The sequence below is a fragment of the Oncorhynchus nerka genome, linkage group LG12 (genome assembly GCF_034236695.1).
Source record: "Oncorhynchus nerka isolate Pitt River linkage group LG12, Oner_Uvic_2.0, whole genome shotgun sequence".
In the NCBI taxonomy this organism is placed as follows: Eukaryota; Metazoa; Chordata; class Actinopteri; order Salmoniformes; family Salmonidae; genus Oncorhynchus; species Oncorhynchus nerka.
In genome coordinates this window covers 42,218,814-42,235,899 of record NC_088407.1, presented here as the reverse complement: position 1 = coordinate 42,235,899, position 17,086 = coordinate 42,218,814, and the positions used below count along the sequence as shown (strand labels likewise).

The 17,086-nt window shown below is 43.1% G+C and overlaps 1 protein-coding gene across 2 annotated transcripts in view; it reads left to right on the top strand.

Annotated features, from left to right (window-relative positions):
* Window positions 1–17,086, top strand: part of nid2a (nidogen 2a (osteonidogen)) — a 100,518-nt gene that overhangs the window by 36,947 nt on the left and 46,485 nt on the right. For both annotated transcript variants that reach the window (XM_029674911.2, XM_029674910.2), the window contains exons 6-9: window positions 81–326; window positions 2,123–2,323; window positions 5,531–5,758; window positions 15,099–15,233. In XM_029674911.2, the coding sequence (XP_029530771.1) occupies window positions 81–326; window positions 2,123–2,323; window positions 5,531–5,758; window positions 15,099–15,233 (810 nt within the window). The remainder of the gene's footprint in view (window positions 1–80; window positions 327–2,122; window positions 2,324–5,530; window positions 5,759–15,098; window positions 15,234–17,086) is intronic.

The window sequence follows — 17,086 nt, the reverse complement described above, 5'->3', positions numbered from 1 at the left end:
TGCATGCCCAATACATTGATTCATTATTTGTAGTATATATTTGTTAGCATGTCTTTCTTTCCCCCCTTCTATTCTCTCAGGTGCTCCCCATCGCGTCAATGGCAAGGTGAGCGGGACAGTGATAGTAGGTTCCACCCCTGTGGACCTTAACAGCGTGGACCTGCATGCCTACATCGTAGTGAGTGACGGGCGGGCATACACCGCCATCAGCGAGGTGCCCGAGCCCGTGGGATGGGCACTAATGCCTGTGGCGCCCATCGGAGAGCTCTTTGGCTGGCTTTTTGCCCTGGAGCTGCCCAACAGCCAGGCTGGCTTCAAGATCACAGGTGAGCTGAGTCATGATGTTACTGACGCTTAGTGAAATTGTCACCACGTTAACAAAACATCCTTTTACAAACAGTATTTAACCTGAACATGACATCATTGCAACCAATTTTGCCTATTGGGCAATATAGGAGGGTCCCAATTCTCATCAGAGTCCTAGTACCACACTCAACAGTCTCCCTCAGAGTTAGTGTGGCACTGTTACATACATGTTACCTTTATTTAAACTAGGCAAGTCAGTTAAGAACAAATTCTTATTTTCAATGACGGCCTAGGAACAGTGGGTTAACTGCCTTGTTCAGGTGCAAAATGACAGCTCGGGGATTCGATCTTTCAACCTTTCTGTTACAAGTCCAACGCTCTATCCACTAGGCTACCACCCACCCACATATTTTAATCTCTACATAAAAACTGTTCTCCATGATGTCACCACTGCATGCATTTGCATAGTTAGGTATGTGTGTGTGTGTCTGTGGTGTGTGCGTGTGTGCGTGCATGCTTTGTTTGTTTGTGTCTGTGGTGAGTGTGTGTACGTGCGTGCTTCGTTTGTGTGTCTGTGAATGAGGCTGCCCCCATGCTGGCAGACTTCAGGCCGCTCTGTGTGTTTGTGTAAAGTCAGTTTAAAGTCGTACAGCTGTGTTGTCTCCAGAGGGGGGATATGCCTACTCCACCCCTCTCAGGCTAATTTGAGTCAGGTGTTCCGTTGATGTGTGTTTAGACTCACAAGCTAAGAGGCTTGTGGATTCAACCTGTCAGAATTATAGTATGCTCAGATTCCCTGTCTGTATTGAATAGTTTATCATCTGGCAAATCTAATAAGATTGACCTACTATTGGAGGCATTAATGTTATTATGGAGAATTGAGAGACTGGGTGTAGTAGTGAGATTCTGCTGGGTCCCAGCCCATTTGGGTGTGGAAGGGAATGAAATTGTAGACCAGATAGCCAAAAGAGCTTTAAAACGAGTTAGAGGTGAGGCCAAATGTAAGATCAGATTCTTTTTGATAGATGTGTGGCAGAAGAGATGGGACTCGGAGCCCAAGGGCTGGCATTTATATGCCCTCTTAAGAAATTTAGATGGACCAAGATTCAAAGGTCAGATTAGGAAGGAAGAGGTGGAGTTTGCTCAATTGCGTCTAGGATATTGTACATCTGGTTGGCAGCATGTGAATGGTTTGTGTCTGGAGTGTATAGTCAATGAAATGGTGGAGCATGTGTTGTTATATTGTTGTAACTATGTTGATAAGAGGGAAAGCTTGAAGTGTAGGGTCACTGAGGTTGGACAGTGTTTTGGGGATGGGGAGGGTCTATTAGAAGTTAGTAGGGCTTTTTTTATTTTCTCAGAAATACTGAGTTATAGGTAGGAGGATTTAGAAATGTGGAGCTAATGTTGTAAACTGTGATTGACCACACACTTGAGCACAGTAGGTGGGGTCATGCACCTTTAATGTTTGTTTGCGGATCGTCATTATATCACAGAAGAAGAAGAGGCTTGTGGAAGATGTGTAGGATCTTCGAGAAGAGCAAGCAGGCTTGTGTGAGAGTTTTCACGAAAGCCAAATATAATGGATATTATTCTCATATGTGCTAAGTTCACCTAAGTTAAAACATGTATAAATCATTATCTCAGTGAAGGCCGAATAGCAAAGACCTTACTCAATTGTTATAGTTGTAATAAGAATATATCAGGTTCAAACCACCCAAGGTTAAATCTCATTGCCATGTATTCATTATGACATCTCTTCCTGTCGCTTATATAGCGATATCACTTCCTTATGATGTCACGTCCTGTCCCACAGGTGCTGAGTTCACACGCCACGCCGAGGTTACCTTTTACCCCGGCAACCAGCGGCTGAGCATCGTCCAGACGGCCCAAGGATTGGACAGCGAGAACCACCTCAGTGTTGACACCCGTCTCCATGGCGACGTGCCCTTCATTGCCCCCGGCGCCACCGTGCAGATGGAGCCCTACAAGGAGACCTATCAGTACTACCCTTCAGGTGCGCTAGCCAATAAGTAGCCAATCACTGCCCACCAGGGTTGGGAAGTGTAAATTACATTTACATTCTTTCAATTCAGGAATTAACTCAAATTTGAATTATCATTGCTTTTCTTTGTGGAAAATTTCAATTGGTATTGGAATTTCAGTTTGCTTCCGGAATTAACCAAATTGAAATTTTAGTTGTCCACCTCCACCCCACCTTACCTCACAGGCGTTCTGGGCCTTTTATGTCTCTGGTTCCAGTATCCACACTAGCATACTAGCATACCACCTAGAATGAAGTTCACCTTTTGGGCATATATACATTATAAGTGGTAAGCTATCATAGACATTGGAGCATAGCCATAACTGGAGCCCAGTGGTTTTACCGACTATGGAACCTGATCAGGAAATCCTTTGAGTATTAGATTGAGTATTAGGTGGTAGTTTCAGGAGGTTCTCCCTTGCCCGAGTCATGACTTCCTCTCTTCCTGTACTCCACTGACTCTATTTCAAAATAAAAAGTTGTTGGTAGTACTTAGACAGTGGGAAAGCAGATGTGTCTCTTATATCTCCTCGCAAATGAATCCTAACTTGATAAGCCGAACTAAATAATTTTTCCATTACCTACACTACCATTTAACTGGTCCCCATCTGATCTAATGTCATGATGCAACAAAGGCGCCACTAGCCTCTCTCTCCCCTTCCTGAGTGTCTCAGCTATCTCTCGTTACTTGGAGATAAGGATCGGAGGGGGCTAGTTGCTAGTGGACGGTTGGGACTATAAAAAGAACCAACCTCTGAGACTTCACTGCCTCCACTTCCTTTTAGAGGAAGCCGGGGACAGATTTTTTTACGTGCTCCCCAGAACGTAAACTGTGTTTCATCTGAAAGGCCCACTGGATGAGGAAGTGTTCAATTAGCAGAGCCACTCATCCTGCCAGGGCTGATTATAGACCAGGGTCGTTAGTTAGGGTCATCAAAAAGAAGGGGGTTTTCTGGTCTTGGTAAAAATGTTATTTCAATGTGCACTGCTCCAGACCAAACCGTAGTACATATAGTTGAAGTCTGAAGTTTACATAAACCTTAACCAAATACATTTAAACTCAGTTTTTCACAATTCCTGACATTTAATCCTAGTAGAAATTCCCTGTCTTAGGTCAATTAGGATCACCACTTTATTTTAAGAATATGAAATGTCAGAATAATATTAGAGAGAGTGATTTATTTCAGCGTTTATTTCTTTCATCACATTCCCAGTGGGTCAGAAGTTTACATGCACTCAATTAGTATTTGGTAGCATTGCCTTTAAATTGTTTAACTTGGGTGGTCAAACGTTTCGGGTAGCCTTCCACAAGCGTCCCACAATAAGTTGGGTGAATTTTGGCCCATTCCTTCTGACAGTCAGGTTTGTAGGCCTCCTTGCTCTCACATGCTTTTTCAGTTCTGCCCACAACTTTTCTATAGGATTGAGGTCAGGGGTTTGTGATGGCCACTCCCAACACCTTGACTTTGTTGTCCTTAAGCCAGTTTGCCACAACTTTGGAAGTATGCTTGGGGTCATTGTCCATTTGGAAGACCCATTTGCGACCAAGCTTTAACTTCCTGACTGATGCTCTGAGATGTTGCTTCAATATATCCATCAAATTGTCCTCCTCATGATGCCATCTATTTTGTGAAGTGCACTAAAGCACCCAAACAACATGATGCTGCCACCCCCGTGGTTCACTTTTGGGATGGTGTTCTTCAGCTTGCAAGCCTCCCCCTTTTCCCTCCAAACATAACAATGGTCATTATGGCCAAACATTCCTAATTTTGTTTCATTAGACCAGACGACATTTCTCAAAAAAGTACAGTTTTGGAGCAGTGGCTTCTTCCTTGCCTCACGGCCTTTCAGGTTATCGATATAGGACTCGTTTTTACTGTGGATAAAGATAATTCTGTACCTGTTTCCTCCAGCATCTTCACAAGGTCCTTTGCTGTACATTCATCTCTAGGAGACAGAACGTGTCTCCTTCCTGAGCGGTATGACGGCTGCGTGGTCCCATGGTGTTTATACTTGCGTACTATTGTTTGTACAGATTAACGTGGTACCGTCAGGTGTTTGGAAATTGCTCCCTAGGTTGGGAGCATCCAGGTAATGCGTCCACAGGTACACCTCCAATTGACTCAAATGATGTCAATTAGCTTATCAGAAGCTTCTAAAGCCATGAAGTCATTTTAGGAAATTTTCCAAGCTGTTTTTAAAGGCACAGTCAACTTAGTGTATGTAAACTTCTGACCCACTGGAATTGTGATACAGTGAAAGTGATAAGTGAAATAATCTGTCTGTAAACAATTGTTGAAAAAATTACTTGTGTCATGCACAAAGAAGATGTCCTAACCGACTTGCCAAAACTATAGTTTGTTAACATGACATTTGTGGAGTGGTTGAAAAACGAGTTTTAATGACTCCAACCTAAGTGTATGTAAACTTCCGACTTCAACTGTAACAGATCATAAGCATTCTAGAAACAGCCTACTGGGAAAAAACAGGTTGCATCAACATTATTTCCACGTCATTTCAACAAAACAATTCTACGTGATGACGTTTTTTTGTCACCCAACTTTGTACCTAAATCCAATAACATGGTCATTTTGAATTCACATTAGTTGTCAACTCAACCAAATATTAATAATAAAAAAGATGTTGAACTGATGTCTGTGACCAGTGGGAGATCCGCACAGACCTGAGTCAAAATGGTGCTTGTTTTCTTTAGAATACTTTGTGCGTTTGATTGAGCCTGCCTAGAGTGCTAGACGGGTGGGCATTGCACTTTTGGGACTATTCCATTGGTTCCATTGCGCCAGGCAAGTTCAATCGAGTGCTGCTCAAGTATTTGAAAGAAAATATATACTATTTGGACTGTGGTGTTTCTAGAATGTGTCTGATCAGTTATAAAACTATGACAAATGGTGGTTGTAAAAAAAAATGTAAAGAGCATTCATGACACCCAGTAACACCAATGCTAAATTGTTTCATATGCCATGACTCTATAAATGACTTAAAAGCTTTATTACAGCACGGATACGTCAACAACAGACAATTTAAATATGATATATTGTTGATAATGTACTCTGTCAATAGACTATTTAAACTCGTACATCGTAGGTAATGTAGTCTTTCTACAGGCTTCTACTGGTGCATAGTGGGTAATGTAGTCTCTTCTCCTCTCCCCACTCTCAGTGGTGAGGTCCACGTCGGTGCGGGAGTTCACAGTGGTGTCGGCGGAGCGTGGCTCGGAAACATTCACCTTTCAACTGCATCAGAACATCACGTACCACGACTGCCGCTACGGGCTCAGAGCGGGGCCTGAGACGCTGCAGCTGACCACGGAGCGTGTCTTTGTCATGTACGTCAAGGACGAGAACATCTTGAGATACGCCATCACCAACAAGATAAGCCCAGTCGGAGGTCAGTTCAAGTTTAAAGTTCGGAAGTTAGTGTCCATTTTTCTTGTTGTTAGTGTTGTCTGTGAGGTTGTGTGATGGGAAAAGGTATGGGGCTGGGTATGTGTTTTGTTTGGTTGTGCAGACGTTTGTGAAAGATGACAATTAGAAAGGTAAAGTTTCCGGGTAATTTTGGCATACAATAGTAATTATAAACCTGTTATTAAACTAGTATTAAATGAAGTAGAGTCAGTTGAGTGTGGGCGTATGTCAACTGTGAACATGTATTTTTTTGGGTGATGTCTTCGTTAACATTAGCCATAGAAGTCCAGTATCTGCTGTTGAATCACTGCTGAGAATGTACAGTACTCCCCCTCAGCCTCTAGTGCCCCTCCCTCCTTCCCTCCTTCCCCTCATTTTTGGGATGGCTCCTTTATTAACACGTTGACAGATGACACTGAGTAATCCCCCTCTTTCTCTCCTCTCACTGGATATCTGTGCCGGCGTGAGTTGCTCTCTCTCTTTCTCACTCCTTATCCCACTCCCTCCATCTCACTTTTTCATTTCCCACATCCCATGAGCTCAAGATAGATCTCAGCCCACCTGTCACTGCTGTTCAGATACTGTAAAGAAAGGAAAGCCACCTGCCTCAGGTTTCCGACAGCCAGTAGAAACTAGACGACGATCCATAATTCAGTGAAGCATATATAGGTTTGTGTCGCAAATGGCACTTTATTTCCTATAAAGTGCACTACTTTCCACCAGGGCCCATAGGGCTCTGGTCAAAAAAAGTACCCAAATGTCATACTGTAGTAAAAGTAAAGATACCTTAATAGAAAATGACTCAAGTAAAAGTGAAAGTCACCCAGTAAAATACTACTTCAGTAAAAGTCTACAAGTATTTGGTTTTAAATATACTCAAATATCAAAAGTACATGCACATTTCTTATATTTAGCAAACCTGACAGCACAATTTTCTAGTTTTTTTTATTTACAGATAGCCAGGGGCTCACTCCAACACTCGGACATAATTTACAAATGAAGTATTTGTGTTTAGTGAGTCCACCTGATCAGAGCTAATAGGGATGACCAGGGATGTTATTTTGATAAGTGTTATTTTGATAATTTGACCATTTTCCTGTCCTGCTAGCCATTCAAAATGTAAGGAGTACTTTTGGGTGTCAGGGAAAATGTATGGAGTAAAGTGGTACATTATTTTCTTCAGGAATGTAGTGACGTAAAAGTGGTCAAAAATATAAATAGTAAAGTAAAGTACAGATACCACCAAAAACGACTTAAGTAAAAAATATTTTAAGTACTTTACACTACTGGTCAAAAGTGGTGCATTACGTAGGGAGTAAGGTCAGATTTGTGATGCAGACTACTATGGCTTTGGCAGACATGGCTGCATGCCTTTAATACAGCCCAGCGTGTACAGAGCAAGACTCATTGTCAGTGTAAAAAACAAATCAGTTAGGAAATCACTCCCCTATGTGCGATAAATCCAAGCACTAAAACCCATCTAGACATGTGTATCACACTTGATTTCTCACTTGATTTCTTCCCCCATAAAATAGCTACATGCTTACGCTAGGTCTCCGCAGCGGTAAGGCTAGAGTCAGTAAAGATGTATGTCTTTATGGTACCCGTTTGGGTCAAGGTTTGGTCACGGTTGTAACAGGAATGGGCTTGTTGTGACGTCAACCCAGTTACAGTGCTTTCAAGTTCCAGAGATGAGGTTACTCATACACACTGAGTACACACACAGTACCCCCCCCCCCCTTTACATCACTCATTCACACCGGTGAAGTCTGGGACCCTCTTGGGAGACAGGGTGAGTCTGGGATATGTCTCCTTGCATCTTTCTCCCATCCCCCCTCATAGAGAGTGCGAGGTTAGCGTGCGCCTCCGCTGAGGTCCCATCTGAGGCCGTGGCCTCATATGTTCCTCAAGGACAACCTGTACCCCTTTCACCTCACCATCCTCCTCATCCTATTATTCCTCATCCTCCTTCCCACACACTTGAGGCTGACGCAGTCCATTTGTATGAAAGATATAAGGAAATCCGAGGGGAGGAGGTTTGCTGCGGCAGCACCTGCGTCTGTGAAAGAGTCTTGTTTCGCTGTAATGCTGCCCTCTTTTGAAAAGCCGTTCGTCTTCTTTGTCGTAAGCAATATTGTAAGACGCTTACACTGAAATGTTTTGACAGGACAGGCCTCCAGTGCGGCCGACGGAGGAAGAGGGAGATGCACTCGCACACAGATGCACGGACATGCACGGACATGCACACACTTACACCACGCACACACACACACATACACACACATACACATACACACTAGTATTTATCTCAACCCCATCAGTGAAAAGCTGTATTGCGATGAGCTGTCATGCGGAGGGGGATGTCAGTGCTAGAGGAAGGGGGGTTATTGTTAATCTCTGCTGCTCTCTGGGAAATAATATCCCTTCCAATGACAGATTTACAGGAAGGGGGGGGTTTGTGAGGAATAGCTGAGGAGTGATGTCATGGGAACCAGAGCAGAGACCCGGGAGCAATACCATGTTTCCGATGCCCCAGGAGAGAGCTCCGATCACAGGGAAGGAGAGAGAGGGGGGGGTTGGGCCTGGGGGACATGGGGCCAAACCAGCTGGGTGTGGGGGTCTAGTGTTGGGGTGGGGGGGGGGCCCAGCTGGTGCTGTCTGGGAGTTCTTGGGTAAAATACATATAATTACTCTGGCTGAGTGAGTCATGATTGGGGATTGGGATGAACTGACTGTCATGGCTGTGATGGACTGTAAGTCCCAAATGGCATCCTATACCCTTATATAGTGCTCTACTTTTGGCCAGGGCCCATGGTGCTCTTCAAATCATCCAGAAATTGTTGAAGTAAAATGCAGCCATTGTCCTTCCTCCTCCCCTCCCAATTCCTTTGCCCGTTCTTACATTTAGTTTGTTTTTAGTGTCACACAAATGCACGCACTCACACAAACAATTGAAAACAATCACAGTAGGATATTTGATTGTTACCCAGAAATGATTTAATATTGAGATAAAAATGGCTGTGTTAGACCTTTATGTACCTTACGTTGATTGTTGACTGTCATCAGGCAGGTCAAAACTCCATCCCACCAAAATAAGCCGAAATTTCAGCCGGTCCTTTCAAACAACTCTTACACTAAAGCGGATTATCATAATTTTCACAATTTCACAGTATTATTCCAACCTTCATTGTGTGCGTGTGTGTGTGTATATATATATAAATAAATAAAACACAGGAAATCACGTTTATGACTGCACTGGTGTCAGCGATTAGGTGAATGGATAAGGCGGAGTCAGGCGCAGGACACAGGTATGAGTAATAATCTGAATTTACTCAATAATATAGGCAATGTTCGAACAAGGAAAAACACAAAATCCAGAGCACAAAGAATGAACCCACATGATAATGACAATCACGCACAAAACAGAAAGGGAAGCCAGAGGGTTAAATAAGGAACATTAATTATGGAATGGAAACCAGGTGTGTATAATGAAGACAAAACTAAACGAAAATGAAACATGGATCGGTGGTGACTAGAAAGCCGGTGCCGCCGAACGACGCCCAAACAAGGAAAGGGACCAACTTTGGCGGAAGTCGTGACAACTGTGCCTTTAATGTGACTGTGGAAGGAGGGAGGGAAAGAGAGAGGGTGAGAGGGAAGGAAGAGTCTCAGAATTGAGGAGAGAGAGCGAGAGCGGCAGAATGAGGGGCACGGAAAGAGGGAAGAAGACCAAGTGAAGAGGACTAAGGAGAAGAGTTAATTGAGAAGGAGAGAGGAATAAAGGCATCAGTGTGCTTCTGTTCGGCTGGCGCATCCCTTACGAAAAAATATTGTAGTCAGAGTGCGGTATAACTGCAGTACACTGCAAATACTGTGTCCAAAATAAGTACTTTTTTTGTATATATATTTTTTGTTGAATTTGACCCTTTTTCTCCCCAATTTCGATCTTGTCTCATCACTGCAACTTCTCAACGTGCTTGGGAGAGGCAAAGGTGGAGTCATGCGTCCTCCGAAACATGACCCACCTAACTGCGCTCCTTAACACCCGGCATGCTTAACCCGGAAGCCAGTTGCACCAGTGTGTCGGAGGAATCACATTTCAACTGGCGACCGGGGTCAGCCCGCGGGCACCTGGCCCACCACAGGAGTCACCAGAGCGCGATGAGCCAAGTAAAGCCCCCCTGGCCAAACCCTCCCCTAACCTGGACGACGCTGGGCCAAGTGAGCGCCTTCCTATGGAACTCCCAGCCACGGCCGGTTGTTGCACAGCCCGGGAATGAACCCTGGTCTGTAGTCATTTTGTACACTGCAGTTATTCTGCAATTACTGCATCCACAAAACCACAGTCGACTGCAGTTGCTGCAATCTTTTTTTGTAAGGGTTAGCCAAACCGAATGAGTTTGTCATTCATTTCAACGTTTTTGCTGAGGAGATCTTAGATGCGCAATGTTACATCTAACTACGATGGTTACTGCAGTATTTCTCATTGAAAAAATAGGAAAGCGAGTCATCTCTCGAAAGACAACAAAGACTTTATTGAAGAATCCCTACTGTCGACCAATCACCGATGAAGGGGCGCAGACTTTAGCTTGCCTGCAGTATTAAATACTGGGGCCCCTTTGACTCTTTCCCAGGAAAGTCTCTTATTTTGAACACAATGGGGTCCCGTCTTCTCTCTTTAAAACAGAAGATCAGAGAGAACGAGTGTAGTTAACCCCCCTAGCGTGTCTTTAGGAAGCTTGTGTAAGGGACCCCCCTGCTCGTAAACAATGAGAAGAGAGTGAGGGGTGTCTTTTATTGTGTTTTACTGCCATTTTAAGTGTGTCATGCGAGCCAGGTCAAGTGCTTTGACCCTCAAGGTCGCCCAGAGCGGCTATGGCGGAGCACCAGCTGTGTTAAAATCCTTTGCCTCCAGTATCGGCACAGTTAGCCAATGCAGCTACAGTAAAAGTTGATTTCAAATGGAATTGTTATATTGGGCTTTCACATTGTACACATCACCCCATACTGTTGCTCAGAAGCCATTTTATGCTAGAACACTCACCACTCATCGGTTTGATGTGGAACCATTGTGACTGACTGGGTCTCCCGTGTCTTTTGCTCACCATATCATTGCGTTAGCCCGCTGAGCTTAAGCCTTAACTCGGGTGCGAGTGTGGTTCACTGAACCATCATCTCCTTTACACCATCATACTCCAACCATAACACAGTAGACATACACTGCATCATCATACCATGTCAACCCTCCACATTTCTTATAGTCGCATCCAATAACGGTGGGTTTAGTCATGTAAAGACTGTGGTTATTTTGGCTGTACGATTTGGACATTTCAAAATTATTCCCATATACATTCCTATTTCCAACTAGATTTTTCTGTGTTCTGAGTCATCTGTGGTTTTGGGGAAACCCTGGCCTGCACTCATCCGGTTACTCATCCATCTCTCTCAGTCCCTCTCTCTCTTTCTCTCAGTGTTTGTCTCTGTCTCTCTCACTCAGTCTCTCTCTCTTTTTGGGGGGGAACCCTGGCCTGCGCTCATCCGGTTACTCATCCAGCTCTCTCTTTCAATTAAATTAAATTTGCTTTATTGGCATGATGTAACAATGTACATATTGCCAAAGCTTATTTTGGAAATTTACAATATAAAATAAAAATGAGAATCAAAATTGTTAACAGGACAACAGTAACAACAATAACCAAGTGTCAAAATAACCATACATTCAACAATAACAATAAGCATACAGTAGAGTACATGTGCAGGTTGATTGGTTTGTCAGACACTATCCCTCAACTTATGGCAGGCAGCAATGTTGTGCGCTGCCAACCCACAGCTCTCTGCGTCCTCCCCCAACAGGACGGGTAGCCTACTCTCATTCAGAGAGGTCTTTGAAACCTTGAATAAGGGTTTCAAATTTGGGGAAATGACACTCTCTAATTGTTTTATATTTTTACATTTTGTCAGGAAATGCAGCTCCGTCTCAGGTTCTGCTGTGGTGCAGTGGTTGCACAGCCTTTCCTCTACAGGGAGCCAGGTTTTCCTGTGTCTACCCTTCTCAATGGCAAGGCTGTGCTCACTGAGCCTGTACTTTGTCAAGGTTTTGATCAGTAACCATGGTCAAATATTTAGCCACAGTGTACTGTTGATTTAGGGCCAGATAGCACTGCATGTTGCTTTGTGCTTGTGTTTCCCAATAAGCAATATAGTTTTGTTTTGACTGTGTTGTAATTTTGGTTTATCCTGATCTTTCACTTAGTCCCTCTCTCTCTTTCTCTCAGTGTTTGTCTGTCTCTCTCTCTCTTTTTGGGGGGGGGGGGCTGGCCTGCACTCATCGAGCTCTTTCTCCCTGTCTCTCTCTCACCCAGCTCTTTCTCCCTCTCTATCTCGGTCCCTCTCTTTCTGTTTGTCTCTGTCTCTCTCTCTGTGTTTCTCTGTCTCTCTCACTTAGTATTTGTCTCTCTCACTCAGTCTCTCTCTCTCTTTCTCTTGTTTGTCTCTGTCTCTCTCTCTTTCTCTGTGTTTGTCTCTGTCTCTCTCTCTTTCTCTGTGTTTGTCTCTGTCTCTCTCACTCAGTCTTTCTCTCTCACTGTGTTTCACTGTGTTTCTCTGCCATGTGGTCCATGGCTGTGTGTGAATGTGTCTTGTCTTACATGGATAATTGTACATGAGGTTGTACAATTAGGCCAGGAATGCTTTTGTTTCTGTCTGGTTTCCAGGGAATCGAGTCGACTTGCCTAATTGTCGATTCACCATTGGATAGATTAAAGACACAACTCCGGATTTCAATCTTCACATATGATATATACGCTCACCAGTCAGTTTATTAGATACACCACCATGTCCATGAAAATGGATTGCTCCTACAGACAGTGAGTCACATGGCTTGCTATAATGTTCGATTGAACATTAGAATGCAACTTTTTAACGTGGTATGATTGTCGGTGCCAGGCACACCGGATCCAGTATCTCAGAAACGGCCGCCCTCCTGGGCTTTTCAGGCACAACATTGTCTAGCCTTTCCAGAGAATGGTGCATACAAACAATAATATGCAAGTATAAACACCATGGGACCACACAGCCATCATACTGCTCAGGAAGGAGACGCATTCTGTCTCCTAGAGATGAACGTACTTTGGTCGAAAAGTGCAAATCAATCCCTGAACAACAGCAAAGGACCTTGTGAAGATCCTGGAGGAAACAGGTACAAAAGTATCTATATCCACAGTTAAACGAGTCCTATATCGACATAACCTGAAAGGCCGCTCAGCAAGGAAGAAGCCACTACTCCAAAACCGTCATAAACAAGCCAGACTGGTTTGCAACTGCACATGGGGACAAAGATCAGACTTTTAGGCGAAATGTCCTCTGGTCTGATGAAACAAAAATAGAACTGTTTGGCCATAATGACCATTGTTTGGAGGAAAAAGGGGGAGGCCTGCAAGCCGAAGAACACCATCCCAACAGTGAAGCACGGGGGTGGCAGCATCATGTTGTGGGGGTGCTTTGCTGTAGGAGGGTCTGGTGCACTTCACAAAATAGATGGCATAATGAAGGAGGAAAATCTGGTGGATATATTGAAGCAACCAAAATCTCAAGACATCAGTCAGGAAGTTAAAGCTTGGCCGCAAATGGGTCTCCAAATGGAGAAGGGCCCCAAACATACTTCCAAAATGTGTGGCAAAATGGCTTAAGGACAACAAAGTCAAGGTATTGGAGTGGCCATCTCAAAGCCCTGACCTCAATCACATAGAAAGAACTGGGCAGACCTGAAAAAGCTCTGTCAGGAGGAATGGGCCAAAATTAACCCAACTTATTATGGGAAGCTAGTGGAAGGCTACCCAAAACATTTGACCCAAGTTAAACAATTTAAAGCCAATGCTACCAAATACTAATTGAGTGTATGTAAACTTCTGACCCACTGGGAATGTGATGAAAGAAATAAAAAGCTGAAAAATAATTCTCTCAACTATTATTCTGACATTTCATATTCTTAAAATAAAGTGGTGAGCCTAACTGACCTAAAACAGGGAATTTTTACTAGGATTAAATGTCAGTAATTTCTTCCCAAGACCTCAAAAGTGGTTTCCTGGTGTGGTTTAATTAAGCATTGTTGTGGAATAAGGACATCTAATGTTGTTATTTTTTCTATTAAAAAAGTGTGATTTTGATAGTGGAAAAAAATGAGTTTTTCTGTGGTTTTTGGTATTACAATGGTGAATACATTTATTCTTTGGTAAAAATTCTGAGTGGCTGGTTAGATTTTTGATCTACCTGCCACAGTGGCTGGTGGACCAAAAAGTGTGTTTTTAGGCCGTGTTCATAAACCATGTATATTTAAACATTTGGGAGCACAGAAAGAAAGGAAAAGGGGTAGCTTCTTTAGAAGAGCAATTATTATACCAGTGAATGAATGTCTGATCTTTTGCACGTCATCACTCAAACTTGAACGCTCTTAAAGAGACAGTGTACCTTTTCCTATGTAATGCATCTCAATAGGTGGCGCATTTACACAATGCAGAAATCTAATATTCCACAAATGACTTTGTAATTTCAATGACAGGTTTTTGTATCAACATTTTAGCTTTTTATAATAAACAAATGTCTTCACATGGTTAAATATTAGTTTCTAGAGCACATGTGCATCAAAAGTAGTTAAAGCATATTGGGCCTATATAAATGCTATCTCAATCAATAAAAAAAATATATATCTTCTGGTGCTCCTGGATTTTATGTTGTGCACCTAACTTTAAGTTGGGAGCACCAGTGCTGGGAATACAAATGTTTAATATAGAGCCCTGCCTACGTTTATTGTATTGTATCTACACCAACAATGAATCATGTGCGTAATGATCATGTGGGGTGAAATATGTATATATTTGAAGACTGGATCACTCAGTCTGCTTGACCAGATGAAGACCCGTGTTGGATCTAAACGTTGTCATTAAAGGTGGTAAATTAGAAGCATTTTCAGTGTGCGGTCCTTTCTGTTCTTAACAAGCAGTATTGACCACAAACAAATGGTACGTGAAGGCACTTTGAATCACATACATTTAAGTTGGTCTCACGTTAAACTAACAATTTTAGGCTTGGCTTTACAAATCAATTATAAGTCGCCATCCGATAGAGGCCACGTGGCAAAGCGCGAGCTGTAAGTACGTCTTATAACGCCTTTTTTACATAGTATGAATTTGCTTATAGATAATTTTTTCATAATCTAGGCCATACTAAGGCTTCAAAATATGTTCGTTTTAGGTGGTACCGTAAATCCCAACTGACTTGGTTTGTAACTAAAGATGTGCTCCTTGTCTCCTCAATGGAACCGCCAGAAACTGTCCAGGTGAATCCGTGCTACTCAGGAACCCATGACTGTGACACCACCGCCCAATGTCTGCCCGGAGAGGGCCAGCAGTACCAGTGCCAGTGTGCCACTGGGTACAGGGGCGACGGGCGCAACTGTTATGGTAAGAGAGGGGTACTGTGGATGGGGTGGGTCTTGGGGGATGGAAGTGTTATAAGGAGCAAAGCTTTTGAAAAATAGTTTTATTTTTTGGGGGTGTAGATCAGCTTTAATAATGCAGATAGATTGTAGCTTCCATCATTGTAATTGTCTGCATAATTTCCAATCCCCCATAAACAAATGTGCATATACACTACCGTTGAAATGTTTGGGGTTACTTAAAAATGTCCTTGTTTATGAAAGAAAAGCACATCAAATTGATCAGAAATACAGTGTAGACATTGTTAATGTTGTAAATGACTATTGTAGTTGGGAACGGCTGATTTTTTAAAATGGAATATCTACATAGCCGTACAGAGCCCCATTATCAGCAACCATCACTCCTGTGTTCCAATGGCACATTGTGTTAATCCAAATGTATCACTTTAAAAGGCTAATTGAGCATTAGAAAACCCTTTTGCAATTATGTTAGCACAGCTGAAAACTGGTTAAAGAAGCAATTCAACTGGCCTTCTTTAGTCTAGTTGAGTTTCTGGAGCATTAGCATTTGTTGGTTCGATTACAGGCTCAAAATGGCCAGAAACAAAGACCTTTCTTCTGAAACTCGTCAGTCTATTCTTGTTCTGAGAAATTAAGCCTATTCCATGTGAGAAATTGCCAAGAAACAGAAGATCTTGTACTACTCCCTTCACAGAACAGCGCAAACTGTCTCTAACCAGAATAGAAAGAGGAGTGTGAGGCCCTAGTGCACAACTGAGCAAGAGGACAAGTACATTAGATTGTCTAGTTTAAGAAACAGACGCCTTACAAGTCCTCAACTGGCAGCTTAATTAAATAGTACCCGCAAAACACCAGTCTCAACGTCAACAGTGAAGAGGCGACTCCGGGATGCTGGCCTTCTAGGCAGAGTTCCTATGTCCAGTGTCTGTGTTCTTTTGCCCATCTTTATCTTGTCTTTATATTGGCCAGTCTGAGATATGGCTTTTTCTTTGCAACTCTGGCTTGAAGGCCAGCATCCCGGAGTCGCCTCTTCACTGTTGACGTTGAGACTGGTGTTTTGCGGGTACTATTTAATGAAGCTGCCAGTTGAGGACTTGTGACCATTTTATTGGTATACTATACAGTAATGTAAAAGTTATATATTTTTTTGTGATCCAATACGTAATACAAGTACACTTAATTTTGTTGTAATCCAAAGAGGTTAGAAAAAATATCTGGATCCTCTATTGAACATTTGGCAGACTATGTTTGAGATTTCACATTTTCATGGGTGCCATATTGACATGAAAAGCTCTATGACAATCACATTGTAGCTACTGACTTTGATGAACTCATGGCTAACTAGGAGCTGCATGGCTAGCTAGGAGCTGACACGAGGGAGTTATCATGAGAGGTCCTGTGCAGTGGAAAGAGATGGGGCAACATTGGGTTGGATAAGAGTAGATGAAATGTACAATATAAGGCATTGGGGTACAATGTTTCTGGCCAGTAGAGAAGGGAATGTGGGCTGTGGGACTTGAGATGGCATTGTTTAGGGAGTGGAGAGGAATTTCCCTCCATCCCCCTCTCCCACCAAGTGTCTCGCTCTCTCTCTCTCCTCTTCTGAGTCATCCATCCAGCGAGGAGACAGGGCTGTGACACTGTTTACTCTCAGTGGAGTGTCCTGGATACTCCCTTCTTATGCCTCTCCTCTCTGCTCTCTCCAAAGCCCCCCCAGTCCGAGGCTGCATCTGCAGGGAGTGGAGGTAGGGAGAGAAGAGAAGAGGGAAAGGGAGGGGAGAGGAAGGAGACAGGAGTGGAGAGGAGTTTATTTGAAATGAATTGAGTTAGACAGCAAGGGAGTGCATGTTTCTATAA